The 27,479-nt window shown below is 61.6% G+C and overlaps 8 protein-coding genes across 8 annotated transcripts; all 8 read left to right on the top strand.

Moving 5' to 3' along the window:
- Positions 1 to 746: 746 nt before the first annotated feature.
- On the top strand, positions 747 to 2,591 carry LINJ_30_0160 (conserved hypothetical protein; the record flags this gene model as incomplete). The annotated part of the gene is made up of 1 exon (XM_001466793.1): positions 747 to 2,591. The coding sequence occupies one exon, from the start codon at positions 747 to 749 to the stop codon at positions 2,589 to 2,591; it is 1,845 nt and encodes a 614-aa protein (XP_001466830.1).
- Positions 2,592 to 4,281: 1,690 nt separating this feature from the next.
- Positions 4,282 to 4,932, top strand: LINJ_30_0150 (putative leucine-rich repeat protein; the record flags this gene model as incomplete). Its single annotated transcript, XM_001466792.1, has 1 exon — positions 4,282 to 4,932. The coding sequence occupies one exon, from the start codon at positions 4,282 to 4,284 to the stop codon at positions 4,930 to 4,932; it is 651 nt and encodes a 216-aa protein (XP_001466829.1).
- Positions 4,933 to 6,121: 1,189 nt separating this feature from the next.
- On the top strand, positions 6,122 to 7,162 carry LINJ_30_0140 (conserved hypothetical protein; the record flags this gene model as incomplete). The annotated part of the gene is made up of 1 exon (XM_001466791.1): positions 6,122 to 7,162. One exon carries the CDS (start codon positions 6,122 to 6,124, stop codon positions 7,160 to 7,162), a length of 1,041 nt encoding a protein of 346 aa, XP_001466828.1.
- Positions 7,163 to 8,903: 1,741 nt separating this feature from the next.
- Positions 8,904 to 10,514, top strand: LINJ_30_0130 (putative lysyl-tRNA synthetase; the record flags this gene model as incomplete). Its single annotated transcript, XM_001466790.1, has 1 exon — positions 8,904 to 10,514. One exon carries the CDS (start codon positions 8,904 to 8,906, stop codon positions 10,512 to 10,514), a length of 1,611 nt encoding a protein of 536 aa, XP_001466827.1.
- Positions 10,515 to 11,336: 822 nt separating this feature from the next.
- On the top strand, positions 11,337 to 13,202 carry ADS1 (alkyldihydroxyacetonephosphate synthase; the record flags this gene model as incomplete). Its single annotated transcript, XM_001466789.1, has 1 exon — positions 11,337 to 13,202. One exon carries the CDS (start codon positions 11,337 to 11,339, stop codon positions 13,200 to 13,202), a length of 1,866 nt encoding a protein of 621 aa, XP_001466826.1.
- Positions 13,203 to 15,608: 2,406 nt separating this feature from the next.
- LINJ_30_0110 (conserved hypothetical protein) lies at positions 15,609 to 16,892 on the top strand (the record flags this gene model as incomplete). The annotated part of the gene is made up of 1 exon (XM_001466788.1): positions 15,609 to 16,892. The coding sequence occupies one exon, from the start codon at positions 15,609 to 15,611 to the stop codon at positions 16,890 to 16,892; it is 1,284 nt and encodes a 427-aa protein (XP_001466825.1).
- Positions 16,893 to 17,897: 1,005 nt separating this feature from the next.
- On the top strand, positions 17,898 to 22,595 carry LINJ_30_0100 (conserved hypothetical protein; the record flags this gene model as incomplete). Its single annotated transcript, XM_001466787.1, has 1 exon — positions 17,898 to 22,595. The coding sequence occupies one exon, from the start codon at positions 17,898 to 17,900 to the stop codon at positions 22,593 to 22,595; it is 4,698 nt and encodes a 1,565-aa protein (XP_001466824.1).
- A 3,903-nt stretch (positions 22,596 to 26,498) lies between these two features.
- Positions 26,499 to 27,164, top strand: LINJ_30_0090 (conserved hypothetical protein; the record flags this gene model as incomplete). Its single annotated transcript, XM_001466786.1, has 1 exon — positions 26,499 to 27,164. One exon carries the CDS (start codon positions 26,499 to 26,501, stop codon positions 27,162 to 27,164), a length of 666 nt encoding a protein of 221 aa, XP_001466823.1.
- Positions 27,165 to 27,479: the final 315 nt, after the last annotated feature.

Below are 27,479 nucleotides of genomic sequence, written 5' to 3'. Positions count from 1 at the left end.
CAGAGCAGCGTGATGTGCGACATCACCTACACCGCGTTTGAGGTCAAGATACGCTCTTCGGCGGAGGCGCGACTCTCCTTCACCATTTCTGCCGACCCCCACGGTGCTGAACAGCCCGCAGAGCGCTCTGAACTGGATGGCGGGGAGGGTGCGATGTGGCCGAGGGTCAAATACGTCGAACGGTGCCGTCAGCGTCCCGATGCATACGGGCTGCTGTGGCGGAAGCTCTCCGGCGAGGGGTACGCGGTACTTGCCGCGCCTGCGAACGACTGCGTGTCGGATCTGCCTCTCTCTCTCTCTCGCCCACTGTCGGCGTGCATGTGCTTGCGTGTTTGCTGGCGCGACGCGGGCTTGGTATGACAACCGCGGCTGCTGCCCCCCCCCCCCCTGCTGCGCATGAAGGGGGGTACCATTGACGCAAGGCGCTGACGAAGAAGACGGCGAAGGAGAGGGCCGTCCGAAGTCGGCGTTTCGGTGCTGGGCGGAGTGCAGATGCCCCCTCCCTCTCCCTCTTTTGCGGTGTGCTTTCTAGTTGGTCTCCGTGCCACACGACTCGTTCATCGTGTGAGTGTGCCGACTGCTGCGCGGGCTGCGAGCCTTCTGTGGTGCCGCTCGTGCGTGCGCTGGTCGGTGTAGCGTGCTTCCTCTACTTCCTCCGCTACCCCTTCCGCCCCATTCTCCCTTTTCTTTGGCAACTCCTCACCGTTCCCGACATCCACTGCCCGTGCACGCAGCTCTCTGGCGCGATGTCTGCCTCCGCACCGCTCACCACTGCCGTTCAATGGTTTGCAGCGCAGCTGAACAACTCTGACAACGCCGAAGTAAAGCGCCGCTATCTACGATGGCATGCCGAAGACACGGGCGTGCCCTACAGCGATGAAGACCCGCTCTTTGTTCAGGCAGTTCTCGCCAGTCGCACGGGCTGGACGTTGCCGGAGCTGCTGTGGCGAGCGCGTCTCGTTGCTCTGGACGGGCGCACTCTGTGGGAGTGCTTGGACGCGCGCATGATTGCAGGTCGCGTGCGCGATGTGGTCGATCCGTGGAACGAGCAGCTCAGCGTGAAGCTGGCTTGGCACTTTATGGAGGAGCAACAACGTGGAGAGTTACCGCCCGCGTCTTCATTGAACGCGCTTCGCGCGGCACTCGATGAGTACGCAACGGCTACGATCAAGCCACAGGGCAGCCTGTCCGTGACGGAGTCCAGCGCGGCCCGCTCCGCCCTTAGAGATGCCGACCACGGCCGATGCGCCACCCTGACCGATGCGTGGTCGGACAAGGTCGCCTTTATCCCGATGGAGGCAGGCAACGATTACAGCGAGGGGTCTCTGCGCTGCGCCGCCCCCGTCCCCAGCCGCGGCACGCTGCTTCAAGTGCCTCGCTCTGAGATGTTCTTTATCGATTCTCTGCTCCAGTACTGCGCCTTGGGCCGCGCCATCGCTGCCGAGCCGTCTCTGCGCGGCCTCCTGGCAAACGAGGAGGCCATGCTCGTTCTCTGCCTCGTCTACGAGCGTTTTGTTGAGGGCGTGGAGCGCTCACACTGGAGGCGGCTGCTTACACATTGCCCGGGGCGGTACCCCACCATACCCATCGCTTGGGAGCTGCGCGATCTGGCAGAACTCGATGGACTCGACATGGTCGACGACGTCCTCGCCAAGCGCAGTCAGATGCAGGCTTTTGTCGATCAGCTTCAGAACTCTCTCCTTCCGCTCTTCCACCGCGCGCTCTCGAAGCTGTACGGTGCGTCGGCAGCAGCCCCGTCGCTGGCTGACATGTCGGCGGCCTTCGTCTGGGAGCACCTTGTGTGGGCCCAGTCGACCTTCGACTCGCGCGCCTTCAACCTTAACGTGGACGGCGCCGTCGTCATGGCACTGGTGCCCTTGGCAGACATGGTGAATCACGCCAACCACACCGACGTGCTTGTTCGCAAGGTGGAGCCGAACGGGGGCCCTTTTACTATGCAGGTAAGCGCTGCGTTGACGGCGGCGGATGTGGGGCGCGAGCTGTGGATGAGCTACGGCCCACTGCAGAACTGGGAGCTGCTTCAGCACTACGGCTTTCTGCTGGGGCCCGACAACGTGCACGACAAGCTGCCCTTTCCACTCGCCGTTCCCGCAGGGCCCAATGAGCCGCAGGGCGAGAGCGACGCCACAGACACGTCAGCACCGCTTTCGCGTGAGGGGGGCACCGAGAGCAGCTGGGATGCGCGGCGCCTGGCGTTGATGCGTCGCTACGCGTTGTGCTTGCCGGGTCGCTGCTGGATTCCACACGACGGCGTGCCACCCGCTGCTTTGCTGGCGCTTCTCCGCGTACAGCTCGCACAGGCAGACGAGTTCGATATGATGGAGGGTCGCCGCTACGGCCCTTTTGAACCACTGTCGCCGGTGACGGAGGCCGCCGTCGTGTCGGTGGTGAAGAGCACCGTGCAGTGCGTCATGGAGTCTTTTCCTACAACGCTTGCGGAGGACGAGGAGACTCTGGCGGAGGTGCATGGTGACGAACCCACGAAAAACCACATGCTATGCTTGCAGCTTCGTGTAGGCCTCAAGCGCATTGCCAGCCGGTGTCTGGAGTGGTGCGCGCGCCACTCGTAAGTCATGTGCCAGCGCGCACGCCCCCCCCCCCCCCCAACCCACACACCCACACACAAACACCGTCGACACCTCACGTAGCGCCTGCGCTCCCTTTGTGTTTTTCGGGGAATGGGCAGGGTGGCGAGGCAACGGTTGGGTGGGTGGGGCCTTGACAGGAGGGGCAGGGCTGCCCCTCAGCGAACACCACTGCACTGGTGCTCCCCCTCCCTCCTCTGACACACGCTCGAAATCTTTACACCCCACCTCACTTTGGCGCCCGCAGACGTCTTCGTTGAGCGCACAGCCCTTACCGAACGAAAAAGGCGAGGCGGAATGCGCAGAGCTGCGAGGGGGTGGCTCCAGCGACCGTCACGGCGTCGGCGATGGAGCAGGGATGACACTCACCGTACCGCACCACCACCACCCCCTCCTGCTCCTCGACTTGTGGTGCATACATTCCCTCTTAGCTGATGGCACACCTCAAGGGTGAGGGCGTTGTAGTCTCCCCTCTGTCGCAGTGTATGGGTCGGTGGTGGGCGACTCTCTCCCACCCACTTCGCACACGACGCCCACATCGCTGAGCCGCTTCCTGAAGCGGCAGACAATTTCTCGCTTATCCCCTTTTTTTGCCGTTCCACCGTTGCCGCATCGCCTCCTCTTTCTCTCTCGCTTGCTCCATCGTTGCGCGTGGGCTCCCCTCGAGGAGGGTGTGGAGCGCTGGCACAGATCTTCAGACTGATATCTTCCCCTAACGTATAATTTGCCATCCACAAGGGCCCACATCCTCTGGCCAGCCTTCGACGCGCGACACGTGGACGCAGACTTGCGCACTGCAGTCTATCCTCGCCCTCTTTGTGTGGCAGCCGCGGAGCCGCCCTTATCTTCTTCCTTCCTTTGTCGGCACTCATCGTAAGACGCGCTTGCGTGAGTCTCGTTTCCACGGCATCTCTTAAAAGGCGCCTCGATTTCTTGCGTGCATTGGCGTTCTCTAACCCCTGCCAACGCTGTCACCGCGTGTGTGGCGCCCATGCACACCCACGCAACCCCAGCGCCTCCTTGTCTTCCTCTTGCACGCCTTCGTCGGCTCTTCATTTGTGTTGTTGCTCGCCCGTCTCGCGTTGCACTGGTGTTCCTTCAAAGGACCTCCTGAGTTGCCCCTCTTCGTAGGACACCCCCGTCACTCGCGCGTGCAGTCGCCGGCGCTGGGGTGCAGCGACATCTTTGCTAGGCTCTGTCTCACATCACCATACTCGCTCTGCCGCTCTCTCCCCCGCCGCTTCCATCTAGAGAAATGCCCGCCTTATCATCACAGGAACCCGTGATCGAGCTCACGTATGGGCAGCTCACCTCGGAGGCGCTCGAGGCCGCCATTGTCGACCCCGCCGGGGTGACATCACTGGATTTGTCCGGCAGCAACATGTCTCCCGAGTACTGCATCGAGCTGGTAAGCCGGTACATTTCGAAGATGGTGAATCTCGAGTCGCTGGATCTCAAAGACAATAAGATCGGCCCGCAGGGTGCGATGTTTCTCTTCGACGCACTGCGGGAGCACTGTCCGCATCTCACCTACCTCGATGTGAATGAGAACGCCATCCAGGACGAGGCGCTATACCCTCTCGCGCTGTTGCTGCAGTCTGTCAAGTTGAGGACGCTAAACGTGGTTACGAACCACATCACCCCACGCGGGCTGCCCACGCTGTGCGACGGCGTGATGGCCTGCCGCACCCTCACGGAGCTTTCACTGGCCTTCAACTTGTTGGGCGATGAGGGCGGGCGCATAGCTGCGGAGATACTCGGCAGCCACCCGAGCCTTAGGACCCTCGACCTCAGCGACAACCACATCGGTGATCTTGGCGCAGTAGCCATCGCTGAGGCTTTTATACTCTCCAGCGCGTCGCGTATCGAGTCGCTCAACCTTTCTGTCAATCACATGGGTGACGTCGGCTTTGCGGCCATTGCAGAGGCTCTTACGAAAACGAACAATAAGCACTTCACCGCGCTTGACCTGGCTTGCAACGATGCCGTCACCGATGTCGGGCGGGAGGCTCTGATGCGGGCGGTGCCACACATGCGGTACGTGTACTCCCTCGACCTGACCTCGTGCGACTTGTCGGACGACAATGCCAAGGCGCTCACGGAGGCGATCCGTAGCAGCCGCACCAGTGTCGGGACGGTGGAGTGGTACAACAACCCGCGCATCAAGCTGCTGACAGAGAAGGCGCTGTACGAGGCTATCGAGGCGAAGGCCGCTGCGCGCCTCTCCCTCAAAGGCGACGGCTCCGTCGTCTTGTACGCTGGTGTAGCACTCACAGCAGCTATGGTGGTTGTCTCTATCATTATGCGGCAGCGGCAGAACTCTTAGAGGTGCACTGTGGTCGATGCGCGCTGATAGGCGATAAAGGAGGGGAGGGTGATAGACTTTATGGAGGCAATGCGCTTCACGAGGGATGCAGCGTTTGCGTGTATGCGTGGGAGAGAGAGGGGGTGGGCAGTTGTTTCGTGAAGGGATTGCTCAAGCACCTTGGCGGCCGCGGAGCCACGCTGCTGCGTCAAGGTTTTCTCCTCTTCAGCACACGGGAGCGTCTCCCTCATGTGCCCTGTGCTGTGTGTTGTACCCTCAAGCGACAGTTCGCTACGTGCCGCTTCGCTGCGCGGTCGCTGCGTTTTCTTGGGCGTGGCTGTATGTGTGTCTGCGTGTGGGTGGGTGGGGGGGAGAGAAGGGGCGGCTCTCGCTCCCGCTCAGTACGCGCAGGCCCTCTGCGCCCACCGCCTTTCCTTATTCGTCTTCTCGTTGAGTGCTTTGCCACTCTTCTCTCGTCTTTCACAGTTTTGTGGCCACCACTGACGTATTTCCGCCCCAGCCATCTCAGACCTTTTGCGTGCATGGATTTAGCAGATACAATCAACCGCCCGTGCTACTCCGTCTCCCGCGTGATCTCCCCGTCGGAGGGGGAGGGCGTAGGTGGGCACGTGTGTGTGCGCGTGGCCTTGTGGTGACTTCTGTCGAGAAGGTGCTGCCCTCTGCCCCCCTCCCCCTGTCTCCCTCCATGAGCTCATACACGCCTGCGGAGTCCTGCGCACAGCAAAGACATCCTCACGCCGGAGAGAATGCCATCGAGCCGGCTGGAGGTCAAGCGAGAGGCAGGAAGAAAGAGGCGAAGGGATGCACACGCCTTTCTTCGCTTCAACGCTATGCCTCTGACAGGACTAGCGCACGAATGCGCGTCTCCCACATGCTCAGTGGTCTCCCCCCGCCTGACTCGCCTCTAACTTCCTCGTCCGACTACTCTGTCACGCGCCATCCGTCAGCGCCGCTGCTTCCCTTTACTCGCTTCCTCATATTTTTATACTACTTCCACGCATCATCGCCACCGCCAGAGTGAGAGCGAGTGCACTCGACCCTTTGCCGTTGCGCATTCCTGAACGCTCCTCACCGCCCTCACCCACTTCTTTGCTGCTGCGGTGTTTTCGCGTCCCCCCTGCCCTTTTCTCCACTGCAACGATATACGTGCTCGATATCGCATACACGCGCTCCGCACAGTCCATTAGCCATGGCGAACCCGTACGAGAGCGGCATCTCGGCCGACCCGTTCCGCGAGCAGCCGTACGCCTCTACCGGCGCCGCCGTGCCGCCCGCTGGGTCCGCGCCCTCCGCTGCCCTCAGCAACACCGGCGATCACCCCCACGGCTACGGCTCTGCCACGTACACGGAGGTTTCCAAGCAACTGTCGGACGGCAATGCAGGCGTGCCCCCGATGCAGTTGTACGCCGGCGATGGCAGTGGCACCCCGCCGCTAACCACGATGGCGCCCCTGCCGCCAACTGGGCCTGCCGCCGCAGGGGCTGACGCCGCTGCGGCCTCCCAGACGACCGCAACGAGCAAGTTCTGGACGCTCCCCTTCTACCAGCAATTCTTTGACATCAACACGCGGCAGCTGCTGTTGCGCCTCAGCAACACGCTCATCCCGATAAACCCGCCAGACTTCCTGATGGATCGTAACTGGCACCTCAACGAATCTGTTGGTGTTGACGGGACTGGTGGGATCGCGGAAGACACGACGCTTGAGGAGGCGGGGGTGGTGCTGTCCCGCAAACCGGATCTGTACGGCCCCTTCTGGATCTGCACCACCCTCTGGATGACCTTGGCGGTGGTCAGCAACATCATGAGCAGGATTGCCTACACAAAGAACAACAACACGACACAGCCGTGGAGGTACGACTTCTCCGTCGCTTCAGTCGCGTACGCCGTCATCTACCTCTACTGCTTCGTCTTTGGTGCCGTTGTGTGGGGCATTATGCAGTGGAAGAACTTGCCTGCCACTCTCACCGACACTGTCTGCTTGTACGGCTACAGCATGTTCATATTTGAGCTTGTGGCTATCCTCTGCATGATCCCGTCTAGTACAGCGCAGTGGGCCTTCGTCATGTTCGGCGGCGCCTGGTCTACAGCCTACTTGCTCATCAACATGTGGCACATGTGGAAGACGACGCTGGAGCGGAACTGGTTTATTGGCCTGGTGGTATTCGTGGCGGCCTTCCACATGGGCCTCACGCTCTCCTTTAAGTTCTACTTCTTTAACTACAAGCTGTAGCGATGGCGGGTGACCCGTGGGCGTGTGCGCCTGCTTGTGTGTATGCCAGCGCTGCGGCTGGCAACGGTGCCGAGCGCAGCGTGGTGTTTTCTTGCTGGGCTCTTCTTCGTCCTCCTCACTTCATCTCCCTTTGCGTGCGAGCTGCGCTGCGGTGGCCCCTTCTCCCTTGTTCTCACCCCGTCGTGACGGCGCCGTTCTTCCTGTGCGTGTGCGTGTGGGGAGGGGGAAAGGGCACCAAGTCCGGCCCCTGCGTTTGCGTGTCGGTTTATGGTTGCATGACTGTGCCTGTAAGCGTGCATGCCAGCGAGCGCGCACACCGTGTGGGAGGAGGCCTCGATTGTCTCGCCACTTCTCGACTTGTGATCTTGATGGCGTCGTGCTGCGGTGCATTTTTGTCGGGCACAGGACGTTGACGAGGTTGTTTGTGCGCACCTCTGCTTAGGGTACCGTACGCTATTCACTATGGATTCTGCGACGGAGACACGAGGGGACGAAGCTCCGCCCTCACCGCCGAGCTGAGAAGTGAACCTCTCCCTGCGGAAGAAAAAAAACAGGCAAACTCCCTGAGGCCCCCCTCCCCCTCCCCCCCACCGCACACACGAACCCACCTGCGAAGAGGATGGATGTGGCGCACGCGCTCTCTCTGTGCGCGCGCGTCTCTGTGGCTGCGGATGCTCGTCCCTCCTCTCCACTCGAGGGTGCCGTTCATCGCCATGGGAGGACATGCCTCAGGGGTACGAGGGAAGGGGGCGGGGAGGCGTGGCGCAATGCCGCTTGCCGCCCACGCGCCTCACAGGAGATGAGAAGGGCAAGTAAGCGCCATCTTTGCATCACCTCGGCGCACACGCACGTACGCGCGCGCTTAGACATTTATGCACCCTTGCGCGTGCGTGAGAGAGTGAGAGAGACGTACCGCTTCTCTTGTCCTGCTTGCATGGCTTGGCTCACGTCGCTCTCGCCAACACCGACTCTCTGTGCGCGCTCATCGTCTTCGCCTCTTTTCTTGTCCTCGGAACCACACGGCCCACCTGCCATCCGTCACACGGCTGCACTCGGCCACCTGCTGGCTCTTCTTACGCATTCGGCCAATCCCCGCTCCTGCTCTGTGTGTGCATGCTCACGTTTCCGGGTCGCGCTTCGCGGCTGCGCAGGTTCTTTCACCCCTCCCTGATTTTTTTTCTCTCTGCGTCCTCGTCGACTCGGTCCGTCTTCGGTGAGTGCGGTGATGTACCGTGCCCCTAAAGCACTGACAGCGGCACTGCTGCCGCTCACCTCTTTAACCTTACAATACCGGAGAACATCTGCCGTCGTCCGCCAGGGAGCATCGACGACTGCCGACACTGTGCCACCGCCGGCGGAGGGGGCCGCCTCCAGCGCCTCTGCCTCTCCTCCAATGTCAGCACCGGGTTCCCACGCTGCCGCCGCCGCCGAGAGCGAGGCGCCGAGGAGCAAAGAGCGGAGGCGGAAGGGGCGCGATCGGGCCCCTGCCTCATCCGTTGTCCCCGCCACTCTTCAAGCCTCGAGAAGCCAGCGCGCCGGAGTCGCGACCAACACCGCACCGGCTGGTGCCTCTCTTCCACCGCCGCGTACCATTCTTGACTTCCCGAACGCGTATCAGCCATTCGACGCCGTCACGCCGCTCGCGGAGTTCCGAGAAAAGTATGACTACATCAGAGCCGATCAGCGGTGCAGCGAGGCACCTAGTGTGCGCGTCGGGGGCCGCATCGTGAGCATCCGCGACATGGGTGGTATTCTTTTCATCACCATCCGCAGCGGCGAAGCCCAACTGCAGGTGCTGCGGCAGGTGAACGAGTCCTTCACCAAGGCTGACCTGCGTGCCTTTGCTAGTACACTGCACACGGGCGACATCCTCGGTGCCACCGGCGTGCCGGGTCGCACCGCGAAAGGAGAGCTCTCCCTCTACGCGACGGAGGCCTCCATCTTGGCACCGTACGTCTGCACAGACCAGGCGCTGTGCCCCGACCTGAAGGGCTTCGTGCCGCTCACGGACACCGGCATCAAATACCGCTACCGCTTTGTCGACATGATGTCCAGCCCGTCCGTCGTGCAGCGTTTCCGCAAGCGCCACGCCATCACGCGCGCTCTGCGCGACTTTCTCGACGCGCGCAGCTTCGTCGAGGTGGAGACGCCGGTGCTGCACTCCGTCGCCTCAGGTGCCAACGCGAAGCCGTTTGTCACGCACCACAACGCCAACGACGCGGATCTCTTCCTTCGGGTGGCCCCAGAGCTTCACCTGAAACAGTGCGTTGTGGGCGGCATGGAGCGCGTGTACGAGATCGGCCGCGTCTTCCGGAACGAGGACGCCGACCGCAGCCACAACCCCGAATTCACCACGTGCGAGTTCTACGCCGCCTATCACACCTACAAGGATCTGATGACCATGACGGAAGAGATCCTGCGCCACTTGGCGCTCGCGGCGAACGGCACCACCAAAATCACTGTGACGTCGTGCGTGGAAAAGAAGCCGGTGGAAATCGACCTTGCGCAGCCGTTTCGCCGCGTCAACGCGTACGACGCAGTGCAGGAGGCGGCCGGCGTCGAGCTGCCGCCCCCGACAGAGCTGAGTACGCCGCGTGGACTGGCATACATGTCTGCCATCATGCTCCGCTACAACATCCCGCTGCCGTCGGTGCGCACGGCTGCCAAGATGTTCGACAAGCTCATCGACTACTTCATCACTGATCGCGTGGTGGAGCCGACGTTCGTGACGGACCATCCGCTGTTCATGAGCCCGCTGGCGATGGAGCAGCGCACGCGGCCGGGGCTGTCGGCTCGTTTCGAGCTATTCATCAATGGCACCGAGTACTGCAACGCGTACAGCGAGCTGAATGACCCGCAGGAGCAGTACTACCGCTTTCAGCAGCAGCTGCTGGACAGGCAAACCGGCGACGACGAGGCGATGGCGCTGGACGAAACGTTTCTCAAGGCGCTGCAGGTCGGGCTGCCCCCAACGGCGGGGTGGGGGATGGGGATCGACCGCGTCGCCATGCTCCTCAACGGGTCCTCCACCATCCGCGAGGACATTTTGTTTCCGCTGCTCCGCCACGACGCCACGTCGCACGATGCAAAACGTCGGTGTAAGACGGCCTCTTTTTTCGGCTTCAACCACAACATGACGCTCTTCTGTCTCAACGCGCTCGAAGAGGAGATGCTGAAGCGCGCCGCTCCGACGGAGTCGCTCGAGAAGATTCGCCAGCTGCGCCAATGCCTGTCCACGATGCAGCAGCGCGACATGGTGACGTACGCGCCCGAGGATGGCGCACCGCGAGGGTGGCGCTATGAGGCAACCATGGCCGTGCTCCGCCTTTTCTGCTACCGCGGAAAGTACTGAGCTGCTAAGGGCAGAGCGGGTGGGTGGGTGGTATGGCGTGAGCGCTGCTTCGTTACGGCATTGCCCGCGCGGCGAACAAAGAAAGTGAAACAACTGCAGCTCCTCTGCTCACGTGCGCGTCTGCCTGTGTGCGCGCGCCGCCTCGTATTCTGTTGCGCGCTCGCTTATAGCATAATTAGGTGACTGCACTTCTCCAAGCATCTGCCGTCTGTGTGCGTGCGCATGCGCGAATGCGAGAGCTGCATCGCATGGCGTGTGTGTGGGCGCTGACCGCGTCGTGGTTCTGTTCCAGCGTCGTCTCCGACGTCGCACGCCGGCCCTTCTTTTTCGCTGCATGCGCCCCATGCGTCTCTTCTCCCTCTCTGTGCTCCCCTCCGCTATTTTTCTCTGCCTTGTGCCGCACCGTACTTCGTTCTCCTGCTGATATCTGTGTCGCCGCGAGTCTCTGCCGTGTGCCTGTCTCCAGCTGATAGAATTATTCGCACCATCATCATCTCTGCTTGTTTGGTTCTCTTGTGTCTGCGGTGTCCACTCTATCCCTGACCCCTTCTTTTCGCCTTGACTTGTGCTGCCTGTCCCCGCGACACGAGAAGGGTAGAGTGCACTGAGACGCACACCGCAGCCGGACTGACGACTGCACTCGCCTGCACCCTCACTCACTCCCCTCTTCGCCCACTCTCTCCACGGAGCAGACATCCTAAGTCACGTGCCCACCTGCTCCCCGATTCACGAGCACGTTCTCGCGAGCCCAGCAGAAGAGGGTGGTTGCGCGACGTGCACAGCCCGAGGCGACAAGAAGAAGCGATAAAAACGTAAGACAATATGCCCGCTGACGAGGCGCAGGCGCCCACCCAGGCGGAGGTGTATGATCGCCTCAAGTGGAATGGGTGGGGTGTCGAGGGTGTCCAGATGCAGATCGACAGCGAGAACCCGCTCTGGGTGCGCCACGTGGATGGCAAGCCCATCAAAAACTTGCTCGAGTTCCTCTACCAGGAGGTCAGCGGCGGAGTAGGTCCAAAGGAGATCCCGCCGCTGTCGCCGAGCATCCCGCTCGAGCAGGCGCTTGCAAGGCTCAACAAGCCGAACATCAACGAGGCCTTCATGAAAGACATCTCCGCGGTGCTGGAGAAGAGTCAAATTCGCCCTGACGGCAAGAGCCGCCTGTGCCACATCGTGGGCAAAAACTACCGCGACCTGTGGCGTGTGCGCAAGGGCATGGTCGAGCACGCTCCAGACTGCATTCTGTTGCCGAACAGCCACAAGGACTGCGCCGAGATTATGGGACTGGCGCACAAGCACAACGTGGTCGTTATTCCTTTCGGTGGCGGCACCAACGTGACGGGCGGCGTCGAAGCAGACCCCTTCGAGCGTGCCCGCATGATCGTCTCCGTGGACATGCGCCGCATGAATCGCATGATATCGATTGACCGCGAGTCGCGTCTGGCCACCTTTGAAACCGGTGTGCTTGGCCCCGACCTGGACGAGCAGTTGTTCCGCCACGGCTTCATGCTCGGCCACGACCCCGACAGCTACATGTACTCAACCCTCGGCGGATGGATTGGTGCACGTGGCAGCGGGGCCATGTCGAACCAGTACGGCGACATTGAAGACATGGTGGTGGCTGTGAAGGTGGCAACGCCGACGGGCATCATCGAAACCCCGACCACGTCCCGCACGTGTGGCGTGGACCTGAACGGGCTCTTCATCGGCTCCGAAGGCGCCTTCGGCATCATTACGGAGGCCACCATCAAGCTGGAAACCATCCCGGAGAAGAAGCTATACGAAGGCTACCTGTTCCCCACTTTCGAGGCTGGTTTCAGCGCCTTCTACACGTGCACCGCCAAAGGAATTCTTCCGTGCACGATGCGCCTGTACGACGAGGACGATTTTCGTATGAGTATGGCGATGAGCACCACCAAACACAGCTTCCTTCAGCGCCTGGTGAGTACGGGTGTCAAGTCCTTCCTTGAGAGGTACCGCGGCTGGAGCCTGCGCCGCATAAGCCTAGTGATTGTTGGCTTTGAGGGAACGCCGGATCGCGTCAAGTTCCAGCGCAGCGAGACGGCTGCAGTCTTCAAGCAGTACGGTGGCGTCGGTATCGGCCGCGGCGCGGGTGACACGTGGCAGGATAAGAAGTACGACCTGCCCTACATACGCGACTTCGCCCTGTCTCTCTCGCACTGGGCGGACGTCTTCGAGACGAGTGTTCTCTATTCGCAGGCGATCCCGTGCTGGCGCGCAGTGAAGGCCGCTGTGCGGCAGGTGTGGAAGGAACACGGACACCGCGGCTGGATTGGATGTCACACGGCCCACCAGTACAGGTACGGCTGCTGCCTCTACTTCACCTTCGCGAGCGCACAAAAGGACGACATGGACATGAAGATATTCCTCGCCATCAAGAAGCGCGCGACGGAGGCGATGCTGGCGCACACCGGAAACCTCACCCACCACCACGGCATCGGCTACGAGCACGTGCCGTGGATGAGCCGCTACATGGGGCCTAATGCGATAGACCTCCTCTTTGCTGTGAAGAAGAAAGTGGACCCAAAGAACATCTGCAACCCTGGAAAGTTGCTGCCGTCGCCTCCGCGGGAGAACGAGAGCGCCGCGGCGCTGAAGGCACGCCAGCAGAGGGAGTTGATGTTCGACAAGATGGGTGTGCCAGGAGCCGTCGCGTCGCACCTTTAAGCCGTCGGAAGGTGAGGGCAGGGATGTGTGTCCGTGATGCAGGCGCCGGGCAGCTTGCTGTCACATTCCTGTACGCGCCACTCCGTAGTTGCCTCGGGCAGACTCGGCGATTCGCTTCTTCTTCCTTTATTTCTAGTGCGTGCCAGGCGGAGCCATGCGCAGCAGCAAGGCCACACAAGTGGCCGGTCTCACGTTCCACGCGGAGACTTTCTCCTTGGTCCACCACCCCCTTCTTTTCTTCCTCACGCTGCCTCGCCCGTTCCCGTTGTCGCTCTTGACGCGACGAACCTTCCCCGGTGCTTGCCAGTGCTCTAGCGGACTCTTTTCCTCCTCGCCCAGCGATAGAGGTCGCCATTGCTGCGAGGAGGACAGCCACGCAGCCGCTTCACGTGTGCGTTGCTTTCATCCTCTTCCCTTGCCGCGTTCTGCACCCAAGTCGTGCACAGACGCGGGTCGGGGGGCCCCTTCATTCTTTTCATTCAGCCTTCGTGCTTCCCTAGCGATGAGGCACACTGCTCAGTGCGTGGCATCCAGGGCCCCGTGCACTTCCACTCGGGGTGGGGAGGCCAGGCCCCCCCCCCTCCCCCTAACCCAGCCAATGTCGAGCCACCTCTGGTGGTGATAGGGGCAAGTGTCTGTGACGTAGGGAAGGCCCGCGCGATGTTTCTCTACTGGTGCTGGTGGCCAGGTCCTGGATGGCGTTGCGTTGCGGCAACCTGCGACAGTGCACGGGTTTGTGCCGTTCACGTGCTGGACGGAGTACCGGCCCAAGTCGCATGTACCCCGCCCCCGGCCCTCACACTTTGGCCACTGGTGCTCGGAGGCCTGAGCCGCCCCGACGGGGATTCACCACATGGAGACCAGCATGATAGGGTGCGGCTGCGAGGCGACATGCGAAGCAGGTGAGTGGCCAGAGTTTGAGGCAGGGGCCGGGCTCTCAGATGGCCGAGTCGGCGCATTGCTGTTGCACATGTCGAGGGCTGCTTCGCACCACGCGGATGGTGGCCTGTGACGGGGCCGGGCGGGGGAGGGGGGAAGGAGGTCAGCGCGGTGTTTAACTAATGCTGTGCGGCGGTGAAGCGGACACACGTTGGCAAGACGTAAAACCCAATTTGAGTGTTCTATCTTTTGTCGCCTCTTTCCTCCAGCCGACTCGTGGGCTGGTCGCATGCACTGTGGCAGGTCGGTGGTGGCCGCGCTGCCGGGGTGCGAGTCGTGAATTGCGGCCTTGCGCTGTCTGCGTTCATGGGTCTAATGCTGCATTGGCCCATCTGCGGTGATAGTGAGGCAGGTGACGCCACGCTTTTGTTTTATGTTTGTGCATCCCTCATTCCTATGTATGTGGGTGCTTGTGTGGAGCTTATTTCCCCCTGTTGCCAGCTGAGGCTGGCTCGGGCGTTTGCGGCCTCCGTGTCTTTCTTTCCTCTCGCCCTGCCCCGCCTGTGGGCCCCCCTTCTCGGTCTCCCTTCAGGCTCTCACGCGTGGTTGCTCCTCCCCTTGCCGTCGTCCTTCTCGCGTATCGTTTTTGGCTCTCGTCTGATGTGCATCGCCGTTGGTGGGTATGTGCGCAGGCGAGTGGCTAGCCAGTATGTGTGCCTGTGAAAGGAGGAGAGGCTGCGGCCTATGCTATGAAAGTGCACCAGCACGCCCACACGCATCACTCGGGGACAGGACGAATGCGCGGCGCTTTTGGGGCTCTGCAACACGACGCTAGTAGATAGCAAGAGATACAGCGCAGATAGACAGCAAAGACACTTTTATTCTTCTCTACGCGGTGATGCGCGGATGACGGAGTGTCGGCACTCGCGTCACTGCCGCGCATATTGCGGTTGCTGGAGCAGCTACCTGCCTGCCCCGTCGGGGGTTTGGATGCTTTGGTCGCTGTTTTCGAAGTTACACTGCCCGTGCGTGCTGTGCGAGTCGCTGGTGGGCTTGAGTGCACAGCCGTGCGAAGAGTTGTGCTCTTTCGTGTTGCATATCGGCACCGAGTGGGTTTCTCTCGGAGGCGACTCTGCGCGCTGTCTCTGTTCACCATCGCCGCTGTACCCCGCGGCATGTGGCCCGCCTCCACTAGGCGAAAAGAGCGACCTCATCGTATCTCTCCGTATCTCTCCGTTCTGTGTTTGCTCTCCGCCAATTCGTGTGCATGTGCCTCAGAGAATGCGCTACGCCGGCCGCCTGACACTGTCTGCGCATCATAGCACGCATCCACCCATACACATACACACATACGAACTCGTACACTCAAACGACGCCCCCCCCCTCTCTCCCCACTCTCCCCCTTCCCGTCCGCATCTCTCTTAGTTGCCCTTCCTTGTGTCTTTGTAGAGGGGTGCGCAAGCACGAAGCGCGCCGTTGATTCCTTGTTGGTGCGCATCATGCGGTGACGGTGAGTGCGCAGAGACGATGGACACGCAGGGAATCTGCGCCATCTCGGAGTACGTCGCACGGGGCCATGACAGCGGCGTCGTGTGGGCGTGGTGCGCAGCGAGCCCTGCAGCGTTCGCGGCCGTGATAAGCTCCCCCTCCCGCACGCGGCAGGCCGCTCACGAGAGAAGTGTACACTACCTTCCCTCCTACGAGCAGAAGAGCGGCTGCGTGTGCACTGTACGGGTGGACCGCATGGGCATCACTCTCAACGAGTTTCACCACCGCGTGCCGCCGTGGCTCGTGACGTGGCACACACAGCTACTTTTCCGCCTCTTCGGGCCCGCGGGTGTGGCGGTGCACGTGACGGACCTAGACAGCCTCGTGCTGGACTCGCTGCTGTCCGCCTGGGAAGGCACGCCCGTGCAGGTAACCGCCTTGACGTCGCGGCATCGTCTCAGCACCTGCGTCTCAGCCCACAGGCGCAGCACTGGCCGCGTCTTTTCTGCCCTTTCGGGGCTGCAGGACCTTGTTCTACTGCCTTCTCCGAGCGTGCATGGCTCTCTGGCTGTGGCTAAGTACGCGCCTCTCTTGCGCCGCGTCACGGCGAGTAAGTGTTGTGTGGAGTGCTTGAAACCGCTTAGTCAGCTCCAGCACCTGCAGGAGGTGCAGCTGTCCCAGACACTGATCCGCGACGCGGAGCTCCGCATTTTGGCGCAGCTTCCTCTCCTTACCACCCTTGACGTGTCTTCCTGTCCACACTTGTCCAGCCTTGAGCCCCTCGCCTGTGCCGCCTCCCTTCGAATACTGCGCGCTTCCAGCTGCGAGCGGCTCATGCTCGTGGCACAGCTCGGCACCCTCGCGACGCTGCGGATAGTGGACCTGTCGGGCAACGTGTTTCTCCCCACTGAGTTCGCGACGTTCATAACGCAGCCCACCTTGCACCTCCAAACCGGCTACTTTGCGCACATGCGCTGGCCTCGTGACGACCCGCCGCCGACGCAGGTGCTGGGCTCCGTCAAGCACCTCCACCTCTCCTACGGCACGGTGCCAAACATTCGCTGGCTGTGCGGCGCGCACAGCCTGGAGCAGCTCTGCCTGGACCACACAAACGTAACGGCCGTCGAAATGGCGGTTCTGGTGCAGCACACACCGCTCCTGTCTGTCCTATCACTTTCGTACTGCGAGCACCTGCACACAAACCTGGACTTTACCCGTTCGCTGCGCTTCCTCGCGACGCTCACCATAACACGCAGCAGCCTACCTTATCCTTTCCCAGAGCTCGTAGATCTGCAGCAGTCCCTGTCGCTGACGCTCTCCTGAAGCGCCGCGGCGGAGTTTGGGCCATGCTGCGCATGGCAGATCCTAGCGACGATTTTGCTGGAACGTGCGCAGGCGCGGGCTTGCTGATCTCTCAGCGCACCATCAAGGCCCTTACGCGGGTCGTTTCCCAAAGGCGTTCTTCCTTCCTCTTGCACTCTGGATGAGCGCAACGACGGCGCGACACTCGTCTGCTGTTCTGACGTCAACTCAGCGTCGCGTACGGACTCGCTGAAGAGCTGCAGCGGGTTTGTTTTTGCTTCGTCGTCGTCGCAGACGCAAGCGGCTGAGCTGACATGACCGTGCGCCGCCGCATCTCGAAGCGTTATCTCAGTAGACGCGATCACCTTAATAGGCTACAGCGAGTCGCACTAGTGCCCACTGGCTCCACGGGAGATGAGCACGACTGCGCTGCCGTAGCTTCCTCCCCGCCAGCGTGTACGACAGTGGGCGTGTATTCGTTTGCCTCGGTGTGCGCCGCTGCACACCGCCGAGTAGTTGCTTTTCCTTCTCTCGTCATGCAGGCGGCTTAATGATGTGCGCGCCGGCTTCTCGATGACCCAACCTGCCTGCACACTGCTTCCACTGAATGACCCCTCTCTCTCTCTCTCCCCTCTCCCCCCTTTCGCGCACATGTGCACGTCTTGCCCTTCACATGGGGCCAGAGACACTAGAAAACGAGAAGGAAACAGGGCAGGAATAACGACTGGCGGTGATGGGGCTTAGTGCATCAGCGGTACCCTCTCTCTCATTTCCCTTGTGCTGCACGCCCAGCCGCTTCGCTGGTCCGCACGCCCAATAGAGCCCGCTCGCACAGTCGTCATCACGAGGGCCAGGCGCACCGCCTCCTGCTCCGCTCTTCGCCACGCCAAGCTTCCCCTTCTCGCGTTTGCGTTTGCTCTTCTTTCTGTTCGGGGCGGCGCCTGCTCTTGTGTGACGAGTCGGCAGCGCTTCTTGCTCCTCTCCTCTTCCCCGGCTGCATCCTCGACAGTCCTCCTCCTCGGCATCATGAACGCTGCACACGACCTCTACATGGAGTGCTGTCAACGGCACGGCGTGAAGCCAAACAGCGACATCGAGGCTCAGGTGATGGCGTCGGATCTCCTTCACATGCGACTGATCGATGCCTCGCACACCTTCCTCGGCCGCCTTGGCGTGCTCGCCGTGCTCTCGCTCGTGCGGCAGCATCGGTGCATAGAAGAGGTGCGCCTGCCCCAGAACAGCGTTGATGAGACATGCATGAGTCTCCTGGCAGACATTATCACCGACGCCCACCCGAGTCTGCGCAGTGTCGACGTCGCCGGCAACCTCCTTTCCACACCATCTATTCGCCGAGTGTGGGCGGCGGCCCGGCAAAACACGCGCTTCACTCACCTCGTCCTGGAGGGCTGCGGGGTGACGGACGAGTGGGTCACACGGCTGCAGACAACGCTGCGGGCTAACGAGGATATGGAGCTGCACGGCTACGAGCCATATGGCATACCGCGCAGCCCTCACTCGTGGCACACCGTCTTTCTCTTAACTCTTGGCGCCCGCGAGGCGGTGCAAGAATACTGCGAGAAGTGCCTGCCTGCGGTGAACAAGTACATGGCCGCAGCGCGAGTCCGCGTGGCGGCCCTCACCCTCAGCGAAGGGGACTCGGCGGAGCAGGTCGAGTCCAAGCTGGCGCGGTGCCAGGACGCTTTCAACCATCAACTGACGTGGTGCGTTGCCCTCCTCGGCGCCGAGCCGTTCTCGAAGCCACAGCTGTCTGCGCTGGCACAGGTGCTGTGCCAGAAGCCGCCGTCCCAACTCCCACTGCGTGACAAGATGGGAAAACTGCGGCCCCGCGTCTACCGTGCGTCGCGCTCCTTCTTCTGCTACACGCCGATGTCATGGGAGGTGTCGGGCGGCGTCAACGACGTGGTTCCGGCAAGCCAGTGGCTGCGCAGTGCGGGCTTCGCCGGAGCCGCGTGTTACGAGTCCCTCACGGCGACGGTGACCGTGCCGGCGGCGGTGATGACACCGAGAAACCGAGTGGTGCGCTGGCAGAGCGACCTCTTCACCTCCCTTCAGATGACGTTCCGGGAACCCGCGGTGGACGGGAGTACGCCAGCCGTCGTGCACGCGGACGAGGTGCAGGGCCTCGAGGCGTCGCAGCTCTTCTACACCAACGCCGACGAGATCGATATGGTGCGCGGCTTTGTGCTGTGTGGCCGCTTTCACCCCAAAAAGACGGCGCTCGTGCTGGGGTACGTCTCTGGCCCCTACCGAGACAGTAGCTCCCCATTCATTCTCTACGGCGCCGGCTGCATTGGCAAGAGCAGCATCCTGTGCAACGTGGCGAGTCTGCTGTGGGAGGGGCGGCCCAGCGTGGGTGGCGAGGTGCCGGCGCGCGTGGTGTGCCACGTCGTGGACGTCGATCACTGCAGCGTTGCCGTGTTTTTGTACCGCCTTCTTCACCTCTTCGCGCCTGGGAGCACCCTTTGGTTCACCAGCGTTGATGCACTGGCGGAGGGTGTGCGGGATGCGATCCGCACCTACGCCGGACCAACGGTAGCTCTGTTGCTGGGCCGCATCGACCTGCTCGACACATGTGGGTGCCACTGCAGCATACTGGCAGCGTGGCTGCCGCATATCCTCCCCCAGGCGGTCCGTATCGTGGTGTCTCTCGACACCGAGAGCCCGGTGCTCCCGCTGCTGCGTAAGCGCATGCCGCAGCCTTTCGAGTGCTTGTGCCCGCCCATGGCGGACATAAACTCGCTGCAGCTCTTCAAGACGTATCTGAAGGAGAGAAACGTGGTGCTGCCCGGGATGGACATGTCTGAGCTCAAGTCACGCGGGGCCCTCGGCATGTCAGAGAAGAGCTACCTGCAGAAGGAAGAGGCTCTGACGGTGCTATACCCGCGCCTGGCTTCGTCGTATGCGCACCACCTCTTGAACACCGGGAGCGACGTTGAATCCGAGTACGAGGCGCACCTGCTGATCGAGGGCGCGCTGCCACCGACAGTCGCGGAGCTAGTACAGTCGCTGCACGACAAGGCTGTGATGCTGCATCCGCAGATCACTGTGGAGACGCTGCTCGTACTGGTTTCTCTGGCCCCTTTGCCGGCCTCGGAGCTGGTGTACATCTGCGAGGAACTGGGCTCGTGCCCCCGCCACACCACCCTTTCTGCCTTGCTGATGCTGTCGGACATGGGCCTCTTCCTGTGGTACAAAGATGCCACCGCCCATGTCGCCCACCCGATCCTCAAGACGCTCTTTTTGGATATCTGCCGCGAGCACGTGCCGCGACTCAGTGTGTTGCTAGAGTCCCACCTGTACAGACTCGTCATCACCTACAGTGCGGAGGTGCCGCATGCGTTTTGGCACCTGGCGCCTTTGATGATAGAAAACGGCAACATGCGGCAGGCAGTGCAACTCCTGTGCAACCCGCTGCTCGTGGACGCCATGTTGCGGCGCGGGCCGGTGCACCGGCTGCACGTACTGGATGCGTTTCTGCATCTCCTGCAGGCGCGGACGTTACTGCGTGAGGTGGCCTCCCTTGTTGGTCCGCCTGTGCCGCAAGTGATGGCCGAGGGCCCTCTCATGTGCTGCCTCCGCGAGGTGGCGAACTACTCCTCCGACCTCTACCAGACGGCGCTCCTGCGCCGCTCCTTCTCGCCGTATGCTTCCGCGGAGGCCGCGACGAAGTGCATTACCCCGCAGCTGTTTCTGCGACCCCTTAACGATGGCCAGGAGAACACCGCCACGGTGTCGGCGCGCGTGAGTGAGGCGTGCTCGTGTTGCCACTGCAGAGGCGGTTGTGTGGTAGCAGCCACTAACGAGTCCGTGTTTGTGTTCACCTCAGACCTCGGCAAGCCCATCGCCGAGCTGCACATGCCCTTTGAGCGGCAGAAGCGCATCACGGGTGTACTTCACGCAGCCGGCACACGCGTGCTGGTGGCGAGCGAGACGCAGGTGCTTGTCTGGGACTACGAAAGCAACCTGAACTTCCTCTTCGCTGACATAAGCATTGAGGCGCGGGCGACGAATCTCGACACGTTCGGCTCCCTGCTCGTGGCCACCAGTACCGCCACAAACCAGCTGTGCCTCATTGATGTGCTGAAGAAGCGCATTGTGCGGGAGCTGCCGGACATGGAGGAGGGCGTTCGCCAGCGTGGTTTCTTCTGCGGCAACCGTCTACTGCTGCTCAGTCGCTGCTGCCTGTGCCTCTACGATGAAGAGATGAAGGAGTACGTCACCTTTACACACGACAGCCTCGTGACCACCGTTAGCTGTAACCGCGACGGCCGCGTTTTGGTGTCGTACGCCGGCACATACCTGCACGTCTGGACCTCCGCCGGTGAGCTGCTGCACCGCATCGACGTTGGGCCCGATCCGCTCGTGCGGCTGCGCATGAGTGCCACTGGTGCCCACTATGTGACTCAGCAGGGCACCATTCTGCAGGTGTGGCGCACTCTCGCCGGAGCCGCATGCAGCACCCTGCGCAGCCCCTTCAGCGTGGACTCGGATATCGAGTACGTCACGTTCACAGAGGACTCTGCGAAGGTGGTGGCGCGCTCTGGGCCTTACATTATCGTGTGGGACCCAGATAAGGGAAGCCTCATCGGCGCCGAGTCGGCCCCTGTGGGCCTCATACAGCACGTGACAGTGCATGATTCCAACGTGTTCGCGACCACCACCACCGGCGACGTTCATTCGTGGTCGTTGGAGCGAGGACTCTCCTCTATAGACCAGGTCAAGGAGGGCCAGCGCACCACCAACATTCTGCGAAACGCCAAGGTGTCGACGCAGTCGGTGCGGAGCGTCTCGACGAACCGCGCAGGGACCCTTCTTGTGACGGTGGATGCAGCGCACTACCTGCGGCTCTACTCACTCATCACCGGGGCACCGATCGAGCACACCGTCGGGCGCGTGCGGAGCGCGGTGGCGGTGGGGCCCGATATGGTAGTTTTTATGCCGCAGGAGGCGAGCCACCTCGGCTTCTACTACCTGGGAGGGAAGACCCAGCTTGACAAGCGCGCGCTCCCCAAGACCGCGCTGCCAGAGGCGGACTACGCCCTCTACGTGTCCCCTGACGAGCTCTGCGTCGGCGTCACGGTCCATCAGTGCCACCACAGTCGCACGCTCATCTACGAGGTGGAGAGGGGCGAGACCACGTTGTGCCAGCTGCTGGGCCACGCAGGTCGGATCATCGAGGTGAGCTTCTTTGGCAGCTTCGCCTTTACGGTTGGTGAAAAGGACGCGTGCGTCCGGCTCTGGAGTCTCTCGCGCAAGGCGGAGCGCACGTCCTATACGCATCCCTGCCCACTGGTAGCTGCCGCCGGCAATGGGTCGGGGATGCTTTTTTGCGTGGACGCCGAGGGGGCCGTCGTGCGTTTGCATGTCGACAACATCGTCTCTGTGAAGCACGCCGCCCTCGTCGTCACGAGCCTGAAGCTTCACGCTGCTGTGCCGCTTGTGCAAGCAAGCGCCATCCTGCAACTGTCCGTGTATAAGAATTACCTCATCCTGGTCCGGGCCACGGGCGAGCTGCTGCTGCTGGACACGCTGTGCGACGACGTCGGCCACCGCGTTGCCTTCCTCGATTGCCAGCGCGTGTGTGTGTGTACCATCAAGGACGCCCCTGTGCTCCTCACCGGCCACGGCCAAGGCAAGGTGATACTGAACTCGCTGCTGCACGCCGGCGTGAGAGAGAAGAGTCGCAGGTCTTCAGGACGATAGGCGCCGCACTGCCATGTGTCTGGGCGTTTCTGTGTGTGTGTGTGTGGGTGTTGTTTCTCAGATGTAAAGTACGCTGACTTCGCCGCAGGAGGGGAGGAGATCGGTGGCACATCAAGCCAGCACTGCCACATTGGCCGGTGGCGTGGATGTCGATGCCGCGGTGGTTTGCACCATGGCCAGATGTCTGTTTGACGTGCCCTCGCCTTCCCCTCTTTCTTCGTTGTGTGTCTCCTCGTTTTGTGGAACCGCAATTGCCCGCTTCTCTTCGCCCCCCTCCCCGCGTGCTTGTTTGTGTGCACCTGTCTCCCGTACACACGCACACCCATCGAGCACAACAACAAGCGATGCCCCGCCGTGAAACGCGTGTGCCGTGTGCTCTGCGCTTCTCGGCGCGCGGCGACGGCCATCATAATGCCAGAGGGAGAAGCAAGCTCCGACAGTGACGGCCCGCATGAAGGGTTCTCGCCATGGGGCCGTGTAGGTCTCTCCGTTACCTCCGCTCCCGTTCCCCATCGACCGTCACCGCACGTGGCACGTGTAGGGGAGGGGGCAGGCGCGGCGCATCTTTCTTTGCGGCTGCTTCGCCCTCAGGCTCGGTGGAGCTCCCGCGAAACAAAAAGGTATCATGAACACGCGTGCGCACGTGCACCCAGGAATGTGCGGTGCATTTACTTCATCTGCTTCTCTCTCTGTCTCGAAACCTCTCATGCGCTTACTGTGCTACGCAAACGCCCGCACACGCGCATAGTTCAACAGATAAACACCCCTACGCACGTACACATATATCTCTGTACATCCATGCGTACGTGCAGTATAAACCGATAGGTATCTACCCACATAGACACACACACACACACACACACACTTGCCCCCATCGACCTTAGTCTGAATCCGAGATTTAGTAGAGCTTCCCGCACAGGCGCACACATACATATACATACACACATACGCATACACACACACACATATATATATATAAAGATATATAGACGTGCACCAACGCGTACATCTTCTTTCCGACATTTTGGTATTTTTACACATTTTTTTCTTGACATTCGCCTCAGCCTGGCCTTTCCTGCCGCCGTTTCGGTCGCTGCGGCTGGGAGAACGGAGTCCTCCCCACCACCACCACCACACACAGACACAAACACAACGAAAAGAAGGCAAACGAGGCATCGGAAGTAGAGGGTCTCTCTTCTCATCGTCTCTCTCCCTGTGCATCTTCTCCGCCACTTTGAGAGTCGGTGGCGTCGCACCCTTTACTTCTGTGCATACGAAGGCACGTACCCGCGTTTGGCAGAGAGTAGCCAGCAACCATGCACCAGCGTCTGCTGCGGCCAGGCTGCATGAAGCGGTTGCGGGAGGATGAGGCTGGGGCTGATGCGCACGAAATGCACGCTGCTCCGATAGACCACCTCTTGGCCACTCCGCCACGTAGCACGAACGGACTGGCCTCGCTGATTCCGTCGAACCCGTTTGTGGCGCCGGTGCAGAACTCCCGCTCACCGTCCGTCTGCACCACCATCGGCACCGACGGCGGCCTGTCCGAGGACAGCGTCTTCATCTTAGACATCAGCAGTCACAGCTGCTCCTTCCCTCGTCGACGTACATCCGCGGCGGTGCCAAGTGAGGCGGAGGTGAATCAGTGGCAGCGGGAACTGAACGACTTCTTCAGGAAGCTAGATGAGCAACCGCTCCGGATTGTACCTCAATAAGCTGGGGAGGGAGCGGGAGACGGCGCGGCAGCGTTCACCAATGAAACCAGAGCTCCCACACACGTCGAGCAGCGCAAGAGGGGGGAGGTGGTGGAACAGCCGGCGTGACAAGGCAGCGCGAGGGAGCGGGAGGGTTGGCGAATGGAGAGATGCAGAACGGACCGACAAGGTTTCGGGCGATCGACGCGCTCACCATTTCCAGTAATCCGCCACCGAAAGCGCCTTATGGGAGAAAGGCAGTGAACTAAACGGAGTCTGCTGCTGTGCGCGTGCGTGGACGGCACTCGCCTGGCGCTTGCCTATCTTCTTCGAAAACCTCCTCGTGCCCTCTTTCAAACAACTCTTGGGGCCCTAGCTCCACCAGCGCCGCGGCTGACGCGCGCTCTCTTCAAACGTAGACATCAGGAGGTCGAAAAGGGGTGTGATGCTGATGCTGCGGAGTACGAGCTCTTTTTTCATTTTCTTGGGATAGCAGAGTTGCGATTTTTCTCATGTGCCGCCTCACAGACGCCCTCTTCTCCCCTCCCCTCCCCTCACGCCCGTTGCGCCTCTCTTCGCACACCCGCACGCGCACCCGCTCATAGACGGTATATTCGTAGATGCATGCCAGCAGTTTTTAAAGTAATGTTTTCACCTTCTTTATTTGTTAGCCTGAGCGGTGAACTCCCCAACCGTTGTGACGAAGAGAAGTCGTGGAAACCAAAACGAACGGCAGTGGCCCTCAAGAGCCGCATAGATGGAGTCCGTAGCGCCTTGTGCTCACCCCAAATCTCTCTCTGCTTCCGTCCCCGTCGCAGCCGCGAGGCACACTTTCCGGCCTCCTCTAATCGCTTGTGGACCCCTTGCCTACACCTCACACTCCGAAGTACCCTGGCCGCGAGTACTCGCACACACACACACACACACACGCATATATATATATATATAGGGCACACTGCTCACACCTCTCGCACCCCATCAAGAGCGAATGGGGCAGTACACACGCGACGAGTGGTCGCTGTAGCGGCGCTGCTTCACTGCACCCCCCCCCCCCCCGATGCCACGCGTCGCGCTCGGTGTGCGCGTGCCGGGCTCGGGTCTGGATGGGCGGTCGCATGCTCACGGTCTGCGGACCCGATGGCGAGGGGGGTCTCCCTCGACGAGCGCACCCGCGTCTCCGTGCAGATCGCACCCGGGGTCACCCTGGGGGACTTGACGCAGGCGTCTGCGACGACGGCTGCAGGAAGCGCAGGGCTTGTCGGCGCGGATGCATTCCACGCTGGCGCACCGGGCACATGTAGCAATGGCAGGTCCAGGCTGCGCCTTCTACGTAGCCCCCCTGCTAAAAACGAAAGGAAATGCACGATTTCCCCTCTTCTCACCTGCGTGCAATTTTATCCTGTTTTTCGTTTCCATGGCTCACACACGCACACACACACACACACACACACACGTATGCTCCTGCCCCCTCCCCGACCATTGGCTTCACCCACTCGCTAATGAGTGCTCGACGATATCGGTGAGTACACCTGCACTTTTGTCAACCAGAAACGAAGGACACAACAGAGGCGAAAGAAAAAAGAAACGTTGCTCTTTCCCTACCCTGCTCAGAGGCGGAATGTGTCTCTGTCGGCCGACACCGACGAAGAAGCGGGGAGGGGTATCGCGGGGAAGCGCGAGCGGCGTGCTTGCTTCGTGCGCCGACGTATGTCACCATGCATGCGTGAGTTCTCCCTCATTGCACTTCCTCACTGTTCTCTCTCTCTGTGGCCATGGTGCCCCATCTCTCTATCACTGCGTCTTCGTTGCTGCACTCTCTTTCCGCCAACTTCCTCAACGCCTCACCCTGCCCTCACACTCGCCTGCTTCACTGCGTTGACGCAAAGTAGTTACGCCTTCTCTCTCCCTCCTTGCGTTTTTCTTGGCTAAGACACGCCTGCTGCCTGTGCGTCCGTTGCACCTGCGCAGCTCTCGTCCAGCGTTGTCTCTCTCTCTCCACACCCTTCTTTCGCCGGCCTTCGTCACCGCGTTTTTCGCATCCCGCCGGTGCCGTAAGCGTTGCCGTCGTTTTGTGATTCGTCTTGTTACTCTGCCACCGTCCCCACGACAGCTGCACGGAGGGAAAACGGCGCACCGGGACAAAGTGCTGCGGTCTTCGACATACGACGGAACGGCACCCGCTTGTGTATCGCTGTGTCGCCTGCGAACCATGCCGCGCGACGACTTTGACCGCCGCCGTCTTCGCGCTCTCTACGAACGCAACCGCCGTCGCGTTTCGGCACTGGCGGACGCCCGTGACCGCCGTCGCGGTGGCGAGGACGACTACGCTGCGCCGCGCCGCTATGTCGTGAGCGAACGCCGGACCCGAATCGAGGGCTTTGGCCGTGGTGGCGCTCAGGTGAGCCGCGTGGTGCGGCGCGCGCGTGGTGGCCGCGATGAGCCGCGCTCGCGCCGGTTCAGCGACCGTGGCATCTTCCGCCGCAACGTCCGCGATCGCTTCCGTCGTGTTGAAGATTTTGAGCGTGAGGAGCGCCGCGAGCGGTTCCGAGAGGTGCGTGCGAGGCGCGGCGACGGACGCCGCGTGGAGGGCCGACGCTTCGGCGAGGCGCGTCGTCTGCGCCTGCGCATGCGTGGCACCCGCGCTGGTCGTGTTGACCACCGCCGCGCTGAGGTGGACGGGCGTCGCCAGCGCGAGGAACGCGCCAGTGACGGACGCCGCCGCCAGGAGAGTGGGCGTCGGAACAATAACAACCAGGGCAACCGCGGCGGTAACAAGCAGGGTAGCCTGTCGCGCAACAACAAGCCTCAGCGCAGCCGCGAGCCGCAGATCACTCGTGAGGAGTTGGACCGTCAGCTGGAGAGCTACCGTAGCTAGAGGATGACGGACAGTGAGGGAGTGGCAAAAAAGTGGCGTCAAAGGAGCGGGGCGAGAGTAGAAGCGCGAGCCGAGGCTGGCGGTGCTGGAAAACGCGCTTCACCGCCACCGCCCTTCGACATGGCGCCTTCGCTCTCTCTCTCTATCTTGCTTCAGTCGCGGAGAGCAGTTGCTCTTCTAACATGGGCAGGAGGCGACGGCACAGGAAATGGGCGAGCGACGGCTGCGGCCGGGTGGCGTTCGCCTTGTTGTTTCCCACCCCCTCATCCTCTCTCTCTCCCGGATCGCGAGACAGCCGTTCAGAGGACCGCCTCG

Source organism: Leishmania infantum, chromosome 30 (assembly GCF_000002875.2).
Source record: "Leishmania infantum JPCM5 genome chromosome 30".
Classification (NCBI taxonomy): Eukaryota; Euglenozoa; class Kinetoplastea; order Trypanosomatida; family Trypanosomatidae; genus Leishmania; species Leishmania infantum.
This window is presented reverse-complemented; position numbering and strand designations above follow the sequence as displayed.